The sequence below is a fragment of the Benincasa hispida genome, chromosome 3, assembly GCF_027475165.1.
Source record: "Benincasa hispida cultivar pf3 chromosome 3, pf3_genome.v1.1, whole genome shotgun sequence".
NCBI lineage: Eukaryota > Viridiplantae > Streptophyta > Magnoliopsida > Cucurbitales > Cucurbitaceae > Benincasa > Benincasa hispida.
The window spans coordinates 40200838-40221891 of NC_143480.1; the positions used below are offsets into that span (position 1 = coordinate 40200838).

General features: G+C 36.3%; 1 protein-coding gene across 2 annotated transcripts; it reads left to right on the forward strand.

Annotated features, from left to right (window-relative positions):
- Window positions 1-17720: 17720 nt before the first annotated feature.
- On the forward strand, window positions 17721-20806 carry LOC120072701 (uncharacterized). Of its 2 annotated transcripts, none has more exons than XM_039025156.2 (2): window positions 17721-17920; window positions 19290-20806. In XM_039025156.2, exon 2 carries the CDS (start codon window positions 19291-19293, stop codon window positions 20680-20682), a length of 1392 nt encoding a protein of 463 aa, XP_038881084.1. In that variant the 5' UTR covers window positions 17721-17920; window position 19290; the 3' UTR covers window positions 20683-20806. The 2 variants fall into 2 exon arrangements, with proteins under 2 accessions (XP_038881084.1, XP_038881083.1); XM_039025155.2 differs by having other exon boundaries at window positions 17767-18032.
- Window positions 20807-21054: the final 248 nt, after the last annotated feature.

Here is a 21054-nt window from a genome sequence, read left to right on the forward strand (position 1 = left end):
TTTAAATTACGTAAATGCATGCCCATGCATCATATAATATAAGGGTTATATTTATGTATGCATTATTTATTTAGCGTAATATTTATAAGCTTTATAAATACTTTGTTATGTGGCATGTGTGTTTTAGTTGTTTATTTTATAATGGTTATAAAATGAAATTAGAACTAAAATAATTAATAAAAGGTTAAAGTATAGCAAATCTATCTATAAGGGACCTTTTGTCTAAGGCGGGCTCTATCTAGGCTGGGGTATTTAAGATGACGGCAACGGAACACCCCTACCTGGGAACCTATCTGAAAAGATTAATTAGATAGATTTGATGCATGCATGCAAGTTAAGGACAGTCCATTAAAGAGTTTAATGTGACTACTTGAATCTGTTTTATTTCATAGACAAAAGTTGTTTTTGTGCAAACTTAATAAATGACTTAGATTATAATCAGTAGTTGGATTATCTAGGTTAATAAACCCCTAGGTAGAACATTCAATGGGAGGTACTTGGGGCATTTTGAAGGAAATTAGAAGCGAGATTTCCATGAGCAACGGAACAAGACTATTCCAAATTACAATCATAAATGAACAATACATTTACATTCGACTTCAAACAAATGGTTATATAATTCATACAGAGAAATTACAACATGAATAACTACAAATATAGTAAGGCAAAACTCTACACACATTTGCAGATTAATCTCCATGCTCCGTTGCGCGACTGCTCGAACAATCAGCAACCATAAACGCTCGATCTACACGACCACAACACCGCAACGAACACAGCACGAACACTTCGTGCTCGTCCTCAACGATTTCCTCAGTCACGAACTCCTCCGCAACACGAATGGCCTCCATAGCACCATAAAAAGCCTCCAGAAAACCTCGACGGTGTTGAGTTGAGTCTGACACCACTAACAAGGCTACTTTGGTATTCTTGGTGTGAGAATCCAGAGGGTGGTCTCTGTTCGGACTTGGTATGAGGCAGACGAATGGAGGAAACACCGATCGTGTATACGACTGGGCAAGTGGGAGATGGTGGAGATCTATCATATAGGTCGATGCCCAATCGTTTAGATAAAGCTAAGCGATCGTCTAGCAAAAGCTATGTGATCGTTTAACTCATCGTTTAGCTGGGTCTGTCGCCTATAGCTCTACACGATCGTTTACCTTGGGCCATCGATCATCTAGCAAAACTATGCGATCATTTAGTAAATACTGTACAATCATTTTACTTTACTCTGCGCGATCGTTTAGCTCGCCTAGCCGTCGTTTAGTAAATTCAAATTTACTTGACGACTTCATGAGTTTCTTTTTGCGCGGAGAGAAAACTCAAATCTTTTTCCATTTTTTTTAAAAAACCTCTTTTCAATATAGGAAAATCATTTTCCTTTTAAATTCACGGTTACCATGATTCAATAACCACCCACTACTTTGGTTATTTAAAAGAAAAAGAATTAATTATCCAATAATTAATATTATTATAAACATAAATGGTAACCAACTTATCATACTATATTTATAACCTATAGTTTTAATATTTCATCTCATGAAACATATAAACCATAGTTCTTTTTCTATTCCATGGTACTTAATATAAATCTCATTTACATCAATCCTCCACTAGATGTATCTCATACATCAAACCGATTATATCATATATAATCAAAATACCTATTGTCAATTTGAACATTTCAAATCAACATCAAGAACTGATCCTCAACTGAATCTATTGAGCTACCAAGGGGACCTTATGGACCTGTAGCTCGAAGCTTCAACGGTACGTGAATAACTGACTAAACTCTTTAGTCACGGGATCCACCATTCGTTAACTGCCAGACATTCCACTAAAGACCGACAGTTGAACTCTCCTTACCACAGATATATTATGTGTCCATCTTAATCAATCAGTAGTGCGACAACCCTTCACAGATCGCTCGTAAGTACAGTTGGGCCAATAACCGTTATGCCCCTGTAGTTACATTTGTCTCCTTAAGTACCACTGATCCCTCTAATGAACATATTTCATAGTCCTACTATGACTGAGTCTTCTCTTCCAAAGAGAAGTTGTGGCCACTATGTTCAAGCCCCGGAATCAGCCCTTAGGGAGCAATCTCTCTACTTATCCCTGCTTCGGGAAAGTATTGAATTCCATCTTGTGGAATGAGTTCCCAACTCCCATATCAAATAAGTCCCCAAAAAGGTAGGCATGTTGAGTTGGCAATCTGGCCACTCTCACCCACACTAATCAAAGTACTGCCCTCAAAGGCAGAAGTTCCCAAAAAACTCAGGATTGAGGTCGTGTCACCTATAGTCGTTTAGGTGAGATGTAAGTCTCTAGTATCAACGACGTTATATACAGAGTCTAATCATCTCGTGGTCCAGGTCTTATACAAACTCTTTGTATAGGACACCCCCGCTCCACGTCTCCACATGAATGGTCAGGATCTACCATCTATAGTAGTTTACAACATTTACAAACCTCTACAAAGCGGGTCATATCCGTAGTGTCACCAGGATCAGGTATCCCACCTTAATCCTTATACTACATACCGATAGGTTATCACTTAAGGCATGATCCACTTGTATATCACATAAACATGCTTAAGTTAACATAAGATAACCAAAGAGCTTTGTTTATTGGATATGAGTAAATGTCAGAATTAAATAACACTTATTCTATTAATTGAATAATGTGTATATTTACAAAACAACGAGACTCCGGGAGAATTAGGACACCAATCCCAACACATTTAATGCTTCATTTAAACCTCTCGCATTTCTCCCTCGTAGTTTACACCGTGAGATCTATCCTCGGCCTCGTGACACCTTGGGAGTGCCTCCATAAAGGATGATGTTTAGGTAGGTCAATATCAAGATGGATGGAGAGAATGTTCATAGTAAGTGGGAGCGGGAAGTACGACAACATATTCCACGGTCTCTCTGGTTGGATTAAATAAAGTTTCTGCGTATCGCCTCGAGGCACCCTAGGAGTGTCTCCTTATAGGATGGTTGTTTTGTGCATTTCTTTATTTGATCTCCTGTAAGAGGTTTACTTAGTCTCTTGTCTTAATCTACTTTTTCGTTACAGTGGGCGCATTAGGGCGGGACTCTAGGGACGAAAATGAAGGGTTACACTTACGCAGAATTGTTCAGGGTTAATAATTCTGGACCGAACAAATGGTAGCTGTTAGGTTCAGTTCCAAGAGTTGGTTCTACCTAATAGTTGAAAACGTCTCATCCCAGTGAAGAGACATCTAATCACCCCACCGGTGACGTTTGTCCTGTCTCGCCAGGGCATCATTGCAAAATAGAAGTCTTATCACTTAGGGTACTTGGAAACTGTTTTGCTAAAACTAATTGGTTAAAAATTTGGTTTTGCAAAGTCTTATAAAAGTTTATTATTTTTTCAGCAACGGTTTTCAATGGCTATAGCCACTATCAGTTTACTTAGCACCAAAAAACTGAATTGCCAAAACTATTCAAGTTGTAAACATATGCTCACGGCAATACTCATCATCGAGGATCTAAAGTTTTTCCTTACGGAGGGCTATCCTTCTATTCCACCTCAGAACGCTACTCGAAATGTTTGAACGATTACGAGCATTGGACACGGGCAAACGAGAAAGCCCGAGCCTATATCTTGGCGAATCTTAGTGACGTGTTGGCCAAGAACAACAAGAGTTGTTGATGAAACTAATACTTCACATCCTTCTCAAGAGTTGAGAATGCCTTGTCGTAGTGGGAGGGTTATGCAATAGCCTGACCGGTACATGGGTCTAATTGAAACTCATGTCATCATACCAGATGATGGTTTAGATGATCCATTATCTTTTAACCAAGCAACGAACGATGTAGACAAAGACCAATGGATTAAAGCCATGGACCTTGAAATAGAATCAATGTATTTTAATTCTGTCTAGGATCTTGTAGATCAACCTGAAGGGGTAAAACCCATCAGTTGTAAGTGGATCTAAAAGAGAAAACGGAACCAAACTAGTAAGGTACAGACCTACAAAGCTAAATTTGTGGCAAAAGAGTTTACCCAAAGAGAGAGGTTAGATTTTGAGGAAACCATCTCTCCAATTTCCATGATAAAGTCTATTAGAATACTTTTGTCCATTGCCACATTTTATGATTATGAAATATGGCAATGGATGTCAAGACAACTTTTTTTAATGGCTATCTTGAAGAGAGTATCTATATGTCTCAACCAGAAGGGTTCATACAGCAGAGTCAAGAGCAAAAGGTTTGCAAGCTTAATCGATCCATTTATAGATTAAAACAAGCTTCTAGATCCTAGAATATGAGATTTAACATTGCGATCAAATCTTATGGCTTTGAACAAAATATTGACGAACCTTGTGTATACAAGAAAATCATCAACAAAACTATCCCTTTTCTGGTGTTGTATGTTGATGATATTCTACTAATTGGGAATGAGGTAGAATATCTAGTTAACATTAAGAGATGACTGGCTTCACAATTCCAAATGAAAGATTTAGGAGAAACACAGTATGTTCTTGGAATCCAAATAGTTCGGAATTGCAAGAACAGAACATTAGCATTATCTCAAGAATCTTATATAGACAAGATGTTGTTTAGGTATAAAATGCAAAATTTCAAGAAAGGATCTTTACCTTTCAGGCATGGAATTCACCTGTCTAAAGAACAGAGTCCTAAGACACCTCAAGAAGTTGAGGAGATGAATCGAATTCCATATGCATTTGCAGTTGGGAGTTTGATGTATGCAATATTGTGTACTCGTCCCGATATACGCTATGCCGTAGGAATTGTCAGCAGATTTTAGTCCAATCCTGGTCATGACTATTGAACTGCTGTTAAAAATATTCTCCAGTATCTTTGGAGAACGAGAGATTATATGCTCATGTATGGTTCTAAGCATCTGATCCTTACTGGATACACTAATTCTAACTTTCAGACCGATGTTGATTCGAGGAAATCAACTCCGGGGTCAGTATTCACTCTTAACGGAGGAGCAGTTGTGTGGAGAAGCATCAAGCAGAGTTGTATTGTGGACTCTAAAATGGAAGTTGAGTATGTAGCTGCAAGCGAATTAGCAAAAGAAACATAGTTGGTCCATTTACGAAGGCCCTCTCGGCTAAAGTGTTCGAGGGTCACCTAGTAAGACTAGGTCTATGAGTTTTGTATCGCTAGGGCAAGTGGGAGAATTTGTGGGTATTATAATCCCCTAGTTTATTGTATTTGTACATTTTATTCTCTCCATGTAAACTCAACATTGTATATATTTGTATATATTGATCCACTGGAGTTTTAGTCCAAGTGGGAGTATTATTGGGTTTTATATCCTAAAAACTCGCAGTTTGCAAAATAATAAACATTTTCTATTATTAATATCCTTGTTATTGATCTCATAAATTGTATGAAAGTCTAAATCCAATAAACTAATACCCATGACTATTGTATGAGTACTTGAACTTTATGTGGAGACATAAGAGTGAATCAGGTTCGAGTAAATAGTCAAAATGATCTATGGTACATGAATAGGGTTGGGTACCTTATTCTGGTAATACCATTGGATGCGGCCAACTCTGTAGTTGTTACAAAGAGTTGTAAAGTGCTACATACGACGTGTTCCTAATTCGTACATGTTATGACATGAGGAGTGAGGGCGTCCTATGTAATGAGTTTGCATAAGATTAGGACCAAGAAATAAGTCACTCTTACTTTATAACATTGTTTACTATTTAAGGCTGACTATTTCACCTAGATGACCTAGGTAACTCGATCTTAATCCTAAGCTAACTATGAACTCCTGTTTATTCGGGATTGTCCTTAGATTTGCATAGTTGAGAGTTGGCTCAACAACACCGGCTCAATAAGACTCCCATTTCAGGGGTAAGACCGGATAGATAGCTGAGGACATAGGGTGCAAGACGGAGTTCACACCTACCCGATTTAGGGATAGAAGAAAAGTTGTTCTCTTAAGTACTGAATCCAGGTCTTGAACAAGGGGCCCTACCCTCTCACTAGGCTGAGAGAGTTTGGTTTAGTGATTGGATCACAAACCAATTGTTCATTAGAGGATCATAGGGACTTGAGGAATAAGATGTAATCTCGGGGGTAAAATAGATATTTGACCCAGCCATTAGTACGAACAACCTGTGAAGGGTCGACTTGTTGATTATGCTTAAATCATGTGGACATAATATATCTACAGTGAGGGGAGTGCAACTATGAGCTTTAGTGGAGTGACCCATTAGTTAATGTATGGGGATTAATTTGGTCTAATGAGTTTAGCCAACTCATCTCGGATCGTTGGAGTCCATGATCTGTATGTCCGCGAGGTCTCTCTACTAGCTCGTAATGGACTAGCTCTAGAATAGCGTGATAAATTAATTTGAAATGTTCAGATTAGAATTAAGGGAACTAGTAATTATATGTTTAATTTTAGAATTAAACGAAATAGGAGAATATATATATTTAAATATGATTTAAATATATAAAGATGGATATGTGTTAAAATTAATTTATATTTGATATTAAATTAATTAAGTTTTATTTAATAATTAATTTATGAAATTAATTATTTTTTTTTCATTTTTTAAAATCAAAATAGATTTTATAAAATCAAACTTTGATTTTTGAGATAAAATTGGAAAAGGAAAAACAAACAAAACACATAAAATGGAAAAAAGTATTTTTCCATCATCCATAATCTAAGTAGCTCACACATGAAGCAATATCTTGGCCTTGTCTTCTCCAAGCATGAGCTGCAACTCATGTAACTCTTCTCTTTGCATGTTGATCTACAATATAATGAAGAGATTGAAGTGAAAATCGGGCATGCAATCAATAGAGATTTTGAGAGAAAATTGGGTTTGAAGAAAGAGTTCTTCAGCTAGTTTTCTGCAGTGAGCATTTCTTCTTCTACCCTTGATTCAAGCTTGTTTGAAGTCCCACAAATCAATCTAAAGCACCAAGAGAATAGTGAGGAGATCTTGAGGTGGTCTACAAGATTTGGAAAAGATAGCAGCTGGTGAAGGAGCTTTGAAGAAGTTCTACAAGAGATATGTTTTGAAACTCATTTTTTTTTCTGAAAAAGCATGCTTTGTATTTTGCCAAAATTAGTGAATTTGAGTGCTTAGATAATCCTTGTGCTTCCGCTGCTGTTGATACAATCCTACAATTGGTATCAGAGTATTAAATAAGCATTCAATTCGGTTTAATTTTGGTTTGGTGGGTGTTTTATGTGAAATATGAAACTGATGCATTGATATGGTTTTCAGAGTTTTGGCTGTTTAATTCTCTTTAATTTCTCATTTAAATTTGTAATTGGCTCTTGCTTGATGAGCTTTAATGTGTTCCCAAGAGTCTATAATTTATTTGGAGTCATTAGAGTTGAAATTAAGTTGTAAAACGAAGAAACAAGTGAAGAGGTCGAGCCGTTGTTCCAAATTTTCAGCTTCTGCTCAGAATCGTTATTGAGGTTCCAGCTGCTAAACGATCGTCTAGCTCCAGACACTACACGATGTGAAGAAAAGCTAGACAATCGTATAACAATGGGCGCTGGTCGTTTGATGTTGAACACTAGACGGTAGTGTACCTGCTGGAGCTAAGCGATGCGTTCAACTTGCTATACGATAGCATTAAGCGATTGTTTAGTTTTAGTGTAGGAACTAAAGATACGTTGAATTTACTATATGATGGTACTATGCGATCATTTAGCAACAATGCGTGCTAAACGATGTGATGAAGTGCTACACGATAGTGCTGAGCGATCGTTTAGATGTGGAGCTAAGCGATCGTGTAGACGAAGTGCTAAGCGATGCGTTGAAGTTTCTATGCGATGGAACTAAACAATCGCTTACCTACGATGTTGAACGATGTGACGATGTTCTATACGATGGAGCTAAGTGATCGTTTACCTACGGTGAATACTTACGATGACATGAAGTGCTAGACGATGGTGTTGAGCGATCGTTTGGTTTTATACGATAGAACTAAGCGATAGTTATGTGATAGCTATACGATAGCTATGCGATGAAGTTAAGCGATCGTGTAGCTTTATGCGATAAAGCTAAACGATCGTTTAACTTTGGCAGACACTAAGTGATCGTGTAGCTTTATGTGATAAAGCTAAACGATCGTTTAGTTAAGGCAAACACTAAACGATCTGTAGTCCTTCCACAACACAAGGGGATGGAGCAAGACAATAACCTCCAAGCGCTACACGACCAACCTTTGCAAGATGAGGTTGGACCGAGAGCAATCGGTTTGACCGGTTTTCTCAAGGTCCAATCCTGTTCAACCTTAAAATGTCTTTGTTGGTCTGGTTCAGACTTTGATGGTTCGATTCAGACTCATCCAATCTGGTTCAAGATGTTTGGGTTCGGTTTGGAGCGGTTCGAGCGGTTCAAAGGAGGTTTTGAAGCTGATTTGTAATAGTTAGGCTTCTGTTTGCTTGTTTTTGCCAAAACTAAAACCATATTAGTCTGTGTTTAATTATTTATGCATTTTATGTATGTTATAATTAAATAAATCTTGTATGTGCATCTAGTATGCCATTTAGATTTAAAATCTCACCATAGGAAACATGTTACATGCATTGAAAGTATGTTATAATTGTTATAATATATAGTATGCATATTAGGGTTTCTCGTATTTAATATAAATGTTATATTAAATTTGAAGCCTTATGTATGTTATGTATGAATAGCATGTGTAAAGTTTTATAAGTTGTTATAAAATTGGGTTAGACATTTAAAATCCATAAACAACAGCTGCATGCTCACGTAGGTTGACCACCTGTTTTAATATTTAAAACTTATAAAACCTAGGTTACAAACTCAACCGATATATAATCCTGTCTAAGGCTTGGGGTACTTAAGTTGACGGGTTACGAAACACCTCCTATCTAGGGATTATGGCCGAATAATTGAGCATTGGTAACCAGTTTTATGAGCATATATGAGTGATGTGAGGTAACAAAATGGTTTATCACCTAGACATCGTAGGTTAAAATCCGATTATAAGAGATATAATTGGATAAACCACATAGACTTAGAGTTATTTTATTAACCGAAAAGAACCTAAGTATAAATCTACCTAAAATAGAACACTTCAGTGGCAGTTTAATAACTTCTATATGATAGAGTTATTAGAAAACTTCAGTGGAAGATTAATAACATATATGGTACGTTATTTTTAGCTCTCACGTCTCTAAGAGTTCACAATCCAAATATAAGCGGTATTTCGTGTCACCCTGGAAGTGACCTCCCTATGGAAAGTATTTTTAGCTTAAATCTAGATTTCGATGAATAAGAGGAAGTTGTTCAAACATAAGTCTATTATACGATAAATAGATTTCAACTGCCACATCTTCACATAGTTTACGCCGTGAGATTCATATGACGCTTCGTGTCACCCTGGAAGTGGCCTCCCTATGGAGAGTGTTTTGTATGAGTCAATATCAAGGTAAACGAAGGAAGTAGTTCATAATAAGTGGGTGAAGGATATGTGTCAATATATCCTACTGTCTCTTCCATTAGTCTGAACCATGAGATTCCTATGTTGCGCCTGCTGGTTAGCTTTAAGTGGCCCTTTGCTAGTCATTTAGCAACGGCTATCCCCACGAAGGGTTGTAACATAGGATTCGGAACAACCCAGGCTTCAGTAAAATGAATAGGGTTTTATAGTTCCGTCTTGGATATTATCTTCTATTTTGGAGGTAAATCATACCATTCTATAAGATCTGAAAATGGCGGGTCACACTTACGAGAATTACTAAGTTGTTAGTAAAGATCTTGACCGAAAACGATAACTAAATGACTATAGGAATAAGAGTTATTTCGGGGATAGTGTTTGGTCAAAATTGTTTGTTTTAGTGAAGGAATATCTGACTGCCCCACGGTAGCACATATTTTGAGTCACTTAACTATTGTTGCAAATAAATAATGGTTATGGGTACATTATTACTTTTTGCTAAAAGTTTGATTTTGGATTTAGTTACAATTTGTTAATTAGAATTTGTTTGAATTTTATCAGCATGTCGAATTCTAGAATACTCACTTCCGATATTATTAATAGTAAAATCAAATCAACAAATAAATTATTAGCGGTGGATTACACCAACAGAGTTTTAATAAAGGATTGTCCTCTATCTCCCAATTCATCTAAAATTATGAATTATGTAGATGAGAACATTGAATTCGAACAACAAGATAAATATGATTTACTGGTTATCGAAGCATGTTTAGTGGAAATCGATAAAATCTTGATAATTGATTCAGGTGCCGCTAATCATGTATTTCAGGAAACAAGTTCCTGGAGACAGTTGACAGAAGGTGAAACGGTCTTTAAGGTAAGGACCGGGGAGATTGTTTCAGCCACAATAGTGGGAGATATGAAGTTATTTATAGGAGATAAGTACATTTATTTGAAAAATGTATATTTTATTCCTTCTATGAAAAGGAATTTAATATATGTCTCTTGTTTGCTAGAACAAATTTATAAAGTTTATTTTGAAAATGGTGAAGTGTTCATTAAAATGGAAAAATAAATTGATTTGCTATGCAATTAGAAAATAACTTGTACATGTTAAAACCAACTGAGGTCAAAGTTGTTTTGAACATAGAGATGTTTACAACTTTTAAGACTCATAAGAAAAGGAAGATTTCTCCAAATGCCTCTTTGACACTTAAGACTGGGTCACATAAATCTCAACAAGATTGAGAGACTGGTTGAGAACGGTCATCTAAATAAGTTGGAGGACAGTTCATTACCACCATATGAGTCTTGTCTTGAGGGTAAAATGACAAACAAATCTTTTTCTGGAAGAGGTCTTAGAGCCAAATAAGCCCTAGAGTTGATTCACTCAAACCTTTGTGGGCCTCTAAATGTTAGAGCAAGAGGGGGGTATGAATATTTCATCAGTTTTATAGATGATTATTCCCAGTATGGGCATGTTTACCTAATGCGCCAAAAGTCTGAAACTTTTGAAAAGTTCAAAGAGTATAAGGCTGAGGTTGAAAACCAATTAGGTAAAAAGATTAAAACACTTCGATCGAATCGAGGTGGTGAGTATATAGACATAGAATTCTAGAATTATTTGATAGAACATGGAATTCAGTCTCAACTCACAGCCCTTAACACACTTCAGCAGAACAGTGTGGAAGAAAGGAGAAATAGAACCTTGTTGGACATGGTTCGTTCCATGATAAGTTACGCTCAGTTAGCAAATTCTTTTTGGGGACACGCAATTGAGACTGCGGTGTATATTTTGAACATAATTCCCTCGAAAAGCGTTTTTGAAATAATTTACGTCACTTTAGGATTTGGGGTTGTCCAGCACATTTGTTGGTGCAAAATCCTAAAAAGCTGGAACATCATTCAAAAGTATGTCTATTTGTAGGCTACCCAAAAGAAATAAAAGGTGGTTTCTTTTATGATCCTCGGGAAAATAAAGTGTTTGTATCGACAAATGCAACCTTCCTAGAGGAAGATTATATAAAGAACCATAAATCTCGCAGTAAGCCAGTAATAGAAGAAATGTCCAGAGAATTGACAAATGCATCAACAAGAGTTGTTGATCGAGAAGGTCATTCAACAAGAGTTGTTGATAGAGCAGGTCTGTCAATAAGAGTTGTTGATGAAACTGATCCTTCACATCCTTCTTAGGAGTTAAGAATGCTTCGTCGTAGTGGAAGGGTTATGCAACAGCCTGACCGGTACATGGGTTTAGCTGAAACTCAAGTCATCATACTAGATGATGGTTTAGAGGATCCATTGTCTTTCAACCAAGCAATGAACGATGTGGACAGAGACCAATGTATTAAAGACACGGACCTTGAAATGGAATCTATGTGTTTCAATTCTGTCTAGGATCTTGTAGATCAACCTAAAGGGGTAAAAACCATCGGTTGTAAGTGGATCTACAAGAGAAAATGAGACCAAATTGGTAAGGTACAGACCTACAAAGCTAGACTTGTGGTAAAAGGGTTTACCTAAAGAGAGGGGTTAGATTTTGTTCTACCTTCTCTCTAGTTGCCATGATAAAGTCTATTGGAATACTCGTCTATAGCCACATTTTATGATTATGAAATGTGGCAAATGGGTCACGACAGCTTTTTTGAATGACTAACTTGAAGAGAGTATCTATATGTCTCAACCAGAAGGGTTTATACAACAGGGTCAAAAGCAAAAGGTTTGCAAGCTTAATCGATCCATTTATGGATTAAAACAAGCTTCTAGATCCTGGAATATGAGATTTGAAGATGCGATCAAATCTTATGGCTTTGAACAAAATATTGACGAACCTTGTGTATACCAGAAAATCGTCAACAAAACTGATGCTTTTCTAGTGTTGTATGTCGATGATATTCTACTCATTAGGAATGAGGTAGAATATCAGCTGACGTTAAGAGATGGCTGGCTTCACAATTCCAAATGAAAGATTAGGGAGAAGCATAGTATGTTTTTGGAATCCAAATATTTCAGATCGCAAGAACAGAATATTAGCATTATCTCAAGCATCTTATATAGACCAGATGTTGTCTAGGTATAAAATACAAAATTCCAAGAAAGGATCTTTACCTTTCAGGCATGGAATTCACCTGTCTAAAGAACAGAGTCTTAAGACACCTCAAGAAGTTGAGGAGATGAATCGAATTTCATATGCATCTGCAGTTGGGAGTTTGATGTATGCAATATTATGTACTCGTCCCGATATATGCTATGCCATAGGAATTGTCAGCAGATTTTAGTCCAATCCTTATTATGACCATTGGACCGCTGTTAAAAACATTCTCAAGTATCTTTGAAGAATGAGAGATTATATGCTTTTATATGGTTCTAAGGATATGATCCTTATTGGATACACTGATTCTGACTTTCAAACCGATATTGATTCGAGGAAATCAACTTCGTGGTCAATATTCACTCTTAATGGAGGAGCAGTTGTGTAGAGAAGCATCAAGCAGAGTTGTATTGTGGACTCCACAATGGAAGTTGAGTATGTAGCTGCAAGCGAATCAACAGAAGAAACATAGTTGGTCCATTTACGAAGGCCTTTTCGGCTAAAGTATTCGAGAGTCACCTAGTAGGACTAGGTCTACGAGTTTTGTATCACTAGGGTAAATGGGAGAATTTGTGGGTATTGTAATGCCTTAGTTTATTGTATTTGTACATTTTATTCTCTCCATGTAAACTCAACATTGTATATATTTGTATATATTGATCCACTGGAGTTTTAGTCCAAGTGGGAGTATTATTGGGTTTTATATCCTAAAAACTCGCAGTTTGCAAAATAATAAACATTTTCTATTATTAATATACTTGTTATTAATCTCATAAATTGTATGAAAGTCTAAATCCAATAAACTAAGACCCATGACTATTGTATGAGTACTTGAACTTTATGTGGAGACATAAGAGTGGATCAGGTTCGAGTAAATAGTCAAAATGATCTATGGTACATGAATGGGGTTGGGTACCTTATTCTGGTAATACCATTGGATGCGGCCAACTCTGTAGTTGTTACAAAGAGTTGTAAAGTGCTACATACAATGTGATCCTAATTCGTACATGTTATGATATGAGGAGTGGGGGCGTCCTATGTAATGAGTTTGCATAAGATCAGAACCAAGAAATAAGTCACTCTTACTTTATAACGTTGTTTACTGTTTAAGACTGACTATTTCATTTAGATGACCTAGGTAACTCGATCTTAATCCTAAGCTAACTATGAACTTCTCTTTATTCGAGATTGCCCTTAGTTTGCATAGTTGAGAGTTGGCTCAATAGCGTCAGCTCAATAAGACTCCCATTTTAGGGGTAAGACCGGATAGATAGCTAGGGACATAGGATGCAAGACGGAGTTCACACTTACCCGATTTGTGGATAGGAGAAAGGTTATTCTCTCAAGTACTGAATCCAGGTCTTGAATAAGGGGTCCCACCCTCTCACTGGGCTGAGAGAGTTTGGTTTAGTGAATGGATCACATACCAGTTGTTCATTAGAGGATCAGTAGAGACTTGGGGAATAAGACGTAATCTCGGGGGTAAAACAGATATTTGACCCAACCATTATTACGAACAACTTGTGAAGGGTCGACTTACTGATTATGGTTAAATCATGTGGACATAATATATCTACAATGAGGGGAGTGCAACTATGGGCTTTAGTGGAGTGACTCATTGGTTAACGAATGTGGATTAATTTGGTCTAATGTGTTTAGCCAATTAATCTTGGATCGTTGGACCCCGTGATCTGTAGGTCCGCGAGTTTCCCCTACTAGCTCGTAACAGACTAACTCTAGAATAGCGTGATAAGTTAATTTGAAACGTTCAGATTAGAATTAAGGGAGTTAGTAATTATATGAGATATAATTATATGTTTAATTTTAGAATTAAACAGAATAGGAGAATATATATATATATATATATATATATATATATTTAAATATGATTTAAATATATAAAGATGGATATGTGTTAAAATTAATTTAATATTTTATTTAATTAATTAAGTTTTATTTAATATTTAATTTATGAAATTAATTATTTTTTTCATTTTTAAAAATCAAAATAGATTTTATAAAATCAAATTTTGATTTTTGAGATAAAATTAGAAAAGGAAAAACAAACAAAACACACAAAATGGAAAAAAGGGTTTTTCCATTATCCATCACTTAAGTAGCTCACACATGAATCAATATCCTGGCCTTGTCTTCTCCAAGCATGAGATACAACTCATGCAACTCTTCTCTTTGCATGTTGACTGTAATATAATGAAGAGATTGGAGTGAAAATCGGGCATGCAATCAATAGAGATTTTGAGAGAAAATTGGATTTGAAGAAAGAGTTCTTCAACTAGTTTTCTGTAGTGAGCATTTCTCCTTCTACCCTTGATTCAAGCTTGTTTTGAGTCTCACAACTCAATCTAGAGCACCAAGAGAATAGTAGGGAAGATCTTGAAGTAGTCTACAACAAGATTTAGAGAAGATAGCAGCTGGTGGAGGAGCTTTGAAGAAGTTTTACAAGAGGTATGTCTTGAAATTCATTTTTTTCCGCAAAAGCATGCTTTATATTTTGCCAAAATTAGTGAATTTGAGTGCTTAGATGATCCTTGTGCTTCCGCTGCTATTGATACAATCTTACATTCATTTTTGAAGAAGAATCACAGAATCGCATCATTTAAGTACATTGCCAATCGTTTAGCACGAGAGACTGTACAACAGCTTCAAGTGTTTTTCTAAACAATCGTGTACACACACCATTATCTAAACAATCGTATAGCTTTTGCCTAAATGAGCGCGTGGCTAGCGAGATTCATTAAACGATCGTGTAAGCGATCAAGCTGCTTTTTCCTAAACAATCGTGTACCTACTAAATTTTACTAAACGATCAAGCACAAAGTCTATACGATAGACACTATATTCTCCCACTTTCTTGGTCGTTGAGTTCGATCATTGTTTCCTCCTTCCCTCTACCAAATCCAACAGAGCCCACACCTCCTAGATTCTCACTCCGAGAATACCAAAGTTACTGAGTGGTGGTGTCCGAAAGGATGCCTGTTCGTAGAGAAGCTTATTCGTGATTGACCAGAGGATTGGGTAGACGATCGTAGCGACAACGAGAGGTGCTAATCCAAGTCTTCACAAGAGCGAGAGACCTGTGAAAGAAGAGTTCTTCAAAGGTAAGTCTCTCGTTCCCTTTGTATTTATTTATGAAAGCAAGTCGTAATTTGTTCTGAAATGCATAACTAGTTTATATATTTGTGAATGCTTGTAATTTTGTCACAATGAATTTGGAACAATCTTGCTTCCGCTCATAGGTTCTCTTTGATCAGAGTTCCTTCATTCCTTAAATCCTTTCAATGCATGATTTCATTTGAGATAAGTTAACTCTTTGATAAATGTGGTTTGTAAGTCATATGCTCTAATATTTCTAAAGCATCTTAAAGCATGCATTTCTGTTATGTGAGCAATATGCTTCAAAGTTTCTAATGCTATGTTACGATAATAATTTCTTTTAATGAGCTTAAATGCTAGATTTTCCCGTGATAAATTTTAAGCATGATTTCAATGATGACAAAGCATTCCTAATATGTTTCTTAAAGCATCGTGTATAATTAAAATGCTAAGCTATTTACGGAATGTTAAATGAATTCATATTCAAGCATGATTTGTAAAGAAATGTTTCATGTACCCTAATTCCCGATACTTAAAGAGATGAAGGTATCCAGGATCCTAATACTCAAGGAGATTAAGGTATCTAGGGAACTCATTATTATATACATATAATGGTTTTTGGGACCCACTTTAGTACACCTATAGGCTTTGGGCCAAGTGCTAGGGTGATTAGGCTTTTAGGGGCATTTATACGTGCACATACGAGAGTTATTGACATTAGGAGTATTGAGTCGACTCTACCTCAAGTAAGAGTACAAGTTATAAATTGAATACCTAATGAGATTTGAATAAGTTATACTATGTTTTCAAGGATTTCTGATACATCTATGAAATGATATGCTCTTGCCAACGTTATTTATTTTTAAGCATGTTTATAATCCTGAAATTCTGAACATCGACACGATTTACAGTAGTTTCTTTTATACTCAAAGTATGCTTAGTTATTAAAACGGTCACTCAATAGAATTCCCAATTCACGTTTTCAAAATGTTCTCACTCTTCATGTAGCAATCGAGTTTCCGGTGCCTAGCTTACAACTGTTAGTCTGCCACTCAACTTCTAGAAGATCTTTGTCAACCCAAGAAGTCTGCTAGGTCTATATCAAGTTTTGATTGTCATGTAATCATGTACATACTAGCTGGGAAAGGGTAGTACCAAAGTCTGTAATGATGTCTATGGGTCCTCTTATGTGAAGTTTGGACTGTAAATTTATATGTAAAGCTTGTCATATGATAAACTAAGTTTATGCAAGTTATCTGAGTTTTCATTGCCACTAAGGCTTAAGTTGAGATGTATGGAAATACATATATATACTTGCTTATCAGGTTATGCAAAGGCGAGTAGACAAGTTTCAGGTGTTAGATAGACAGTGGTTGTCATCAGAGGGTTGGTACTTATTCTCCTCGCATCTCTTTCCAGGTTAAGAAGATAGCCTGGGAAAGGGTGTGACAAAATCAAACATATAATTTGGGTTTTTGCACAAATGACCCAAACTTGGGGAAAATGAGATTTGTCATTCTTTTTGAAAACGAGGTTTTTTTTTTTTTTTAAAAACTTTTGCTAACGTCAAATTTAGGTAAAATTACTAAAACAAAACCCTCACACGCACACGAAATGGGCTTTTTCGCTCTTCGCTCTCTCGTTCTCTCGCTCCCTTTCCTTCTCTCATTGGTCACTCCCTTCTCTCTTGTTGTCTTGCTCTCTCATCCTTTGCTAGTCTCGGTCTCTAGCGTTTGGGCACTAATTCTTTGCTCTCAAGTGACGATTTGATCAAAAGATTGGAAGACTCAAGGGTTAGCACGCACAAGTAGGTCTGATTGCTCGCTAGAAAATAAGAGGAAGAAGAAGAGAAGAAGAAAAAAATGCTTGGAGAAGAAGAGGAAGAAAGAAAGACAAATCTATATCTTCACATGTCCATGACGTCAATAGAAGGTCAATTACCAATTTTTTGAAAGAGTTAAATATTTTACATTTTGGACCTCTAAAATAGGCCATTTGGGTAATTTTCTCCATATAATTTATTATTTACCCTAAATTTGATATTACCCTATTTTGCGTTGGAGAGGAGGGAAAAAAAAGGTGACGTGAAAGAAAATGGTCGACATTTGGGACCCAGAAAAACCCCATCTGGTAGCCACGCGAAAAAAACTACCTCTGCCGTAGCGCGAAAATCAGCCCCACCGTCACGCTGCCCCGGCGGTCTTCTTCCTCGCTCAAACAACACTTCTTGATTTCTCTAATTCTATCCCGTTCTGTAAGTTTTTCGGTTCCACTCGAAATTACTCCAATTCTCGCGGTTCGCAATGCGCATTTGGTTCTCAAGCCCCTAAAATCGATATCAAATATTGACATTAATGGTTGATGGGGTTCGTTTACTTCTTAAACCTATTTTGTTTCGATTTTGTTATCTAGGGTTTTGTTAATTCTCAAGAAGTTTCTTTTTCTTCTTCTTCTTCTTTTTTTTTCAAATTTTTCATTTGGGGTTGTTTGTTTTCGTTTGAGTTATATACTGAAATAAGTTTTGTGTCGATGCCCTTTTGTTTCTTTATCGTTTGGTTTTTTATGAAGGTAGCAATTTTTATCTTTATCCTTAAAATGTTTGTTCTGTTTTTTGCAAGCTGCAAAATAATGCTGCAGCTGGTTCAGTTGAGGGAGGTCAAAAACAAGTTAATCCATTTGTGTTTGTCAAGAGTGATTTCTGCAATTCGAAATCAAGGGTTTAGCCTCCTTAATGAAACCTAGTTCATTCTTGAAGGTCTTGCATAGAAACCTATAGATGGAAACATTTTTCAAAGTACCCATCCTAATAAACCCTTGCTTATTTCAGGCGTTTATACTGGATTACATCTTAACTTTCTTATATTGTTTGGACATTTGTACCAAAAAAAAACTCCAAGTATAGCAATTAGTCGTCAACTTAGGCCTAGCTCATGTGACATTGACCAAGAGGTTAGAAGTTTAATAAAGGACTTAAATAGAATGGGTTCAATCTATGGTAGCCTCCTATCTAAGATTTAATATCTTACGATTATGAGTTTCTTTGCACCCAAATGTTGTAAAATCAGACAGGTTGTCCCATGAGATTAGTTTAGGTGCGTGTAAAATGGCTAGGACACTTACAGATTTTAATAATAACAATAACAATAATAATAATAATAAAAAGAGGTTAAAGGTTTTCATCCCCATCTCCAAATTTTGTAATGATTAGTATGTCTTAGGACAACCAGAATTAGGATATGCAAGATCATATTGGGTTATGCCTTTGACAGGAACTCGTATTTTTAGTGGCACTAATCTAATCATAGTTTTGACTACTTATTTCTTTAGTTACGTATACGGCCCTCACTCAGTGTAAATTGGTTCCCCTGTTCTATAATTATGATTTAGTTTCTCTTATCCCTTAATGAAAGAGCTTTTTTGTAATCCTATTGATAGGCCATCCTTTTGTAATTTTATCTTATTAGTGAAATTCTTACCGTTTCCTAAAATATATATATATATTGGGTTATGCGTGAAGGGGGATCCAAGAGAGCAACGGTTGGAGGCTGTAAAATCAATGTATTCATTCCTATAAATTATACTGGTTATTTCATAGTTTCTAATGTAACATATCATATTTTCAGGATGTCTCCGGTACGGGTTCTGGTTATGTATAATGGCGATTGGATTTTTAGTGAGAATGGTTTTGAATTCAATGGTGACAAATTAAAAGGAATTGTTGTTGATGAGAAGATTACATATAATGATCTTCTGGACAAAGTTTATGACATTGTCAAAGTTGACCCAGCTGAATTTGTGGCCACAATGAAATGTTTATACAAAGCTCATGTCCCAACTCCACCAACAGAGATATTAGACAACGAAGATGTCGAGTTTTTCATTGGCGAGAATCTTGTAGACGACCATGGCAGGAGAACACCATTGTGCATCACCATCAAACGTAGAGAATCACTAAATCAAGAGAAGGAGGTGCATTATCCAGTTCCGTTCGACTCGGGAAGTGTAAGTAATCAAACTTCTGGTTTTGCACCTACTGCACAAAATTCTCAATTTCCTCCCTTTCTTGCTCTTTCTGAAATTGAAGAACAAAACACGACTGCCATAAGTTGTGGTCCTCAGGCAGATTTGAATTGTGATGATGAGATGCCAAACGTTGATCAACATCAACATGATGACTGTAATGATGATAGAGGACCTGATAATGAGGTAGAAAATCAGCATATGCAAAATGATAATTACGGTTGTAGCGATGAAATTCATCCCCACACCTCAAATAACATGTCTTTTGATGATAATCTTACCATCCAAAATGGCAGAAAAGACATCCAAGAATTTGCAACAACTGATCCATTGAACCCGAGCATTCAACCATGCTTATATTCTGAGCAGTTGAACATGAGTGTACCCAAAAATTTAACTATTGAGCAGTTGATGTCTAATGATACTATAGCAGTGGGCCAGACTTATCCAAGCAAGAAGGATGTACAGAGCAAATTAAGTCTTATGGCTATAAGAGAAAACTTTGAATTCAAAGTAAGGCGTTCAACAAGAGATTTATTGTTCGTTATATGTATAGACAAAAGCTGCAAGTGGCGACTTCGTGCGTCAAAGTTGAATGATTCTGACTGCTTCTTGATAAGAAAATTCCACAATGTCCATACTTGCTTGACAGAAAAGTTTCATCGCAACCATCATCAAGCCAGTAGTTGGGTGGTTGGTCAGCTGATCAAGTCCAAGTTTGAGGAAGGTGCTTCTGATTATAGACCAAATGACATAATCAAGGATGTGGAGAAACAACTTGGAGTTACTATATCTTATGATAAAGCTTGGAGGGCACGGGAAATTGCTCTTCGTTGCCTAAAGAGGTCCCGGGACCGTGAGAAACGGTCCCGTGGGAGACCGAGGAAGGAAAAACCTGAATCAACTGATAAAGAACCGTCTCTGCGATTGTGTGGGACTTGCGGTGGCCGTGGTCACAATAGAAAAACTTGTAGGAGTCTTACTGTTCCACAGTGAAGTGCTAGAGAACTGGGAGTTAATGAAGGCGTAGGTAGAGCTTTAATTTTTTTTTTTTTTTTTTTTTTTTTTTTGTAGGGATATTTATAATAAATGAAATCTGATATGTTGATGGTCATTCAAAGTACTATTCTCAATTCCTTTTTCTTTTATTCTTTGCTTTCACATCAGTTTTAGTCTAGTGTAATATTGTGGTTTACTCTATTTCTGTATTCCCCTTTTTTGTTTTTCCTATCAAATGCATTAAAAAATCCTCATGAGGGGGTTTAAGTATTCCACTAATTGCTAATTGAGTTCTTTGGTTATGAGACTTGGTATAAATTAATTCTAGATAATTTTATTTGGGATATTACATAGTCAAAAGGTTAATAT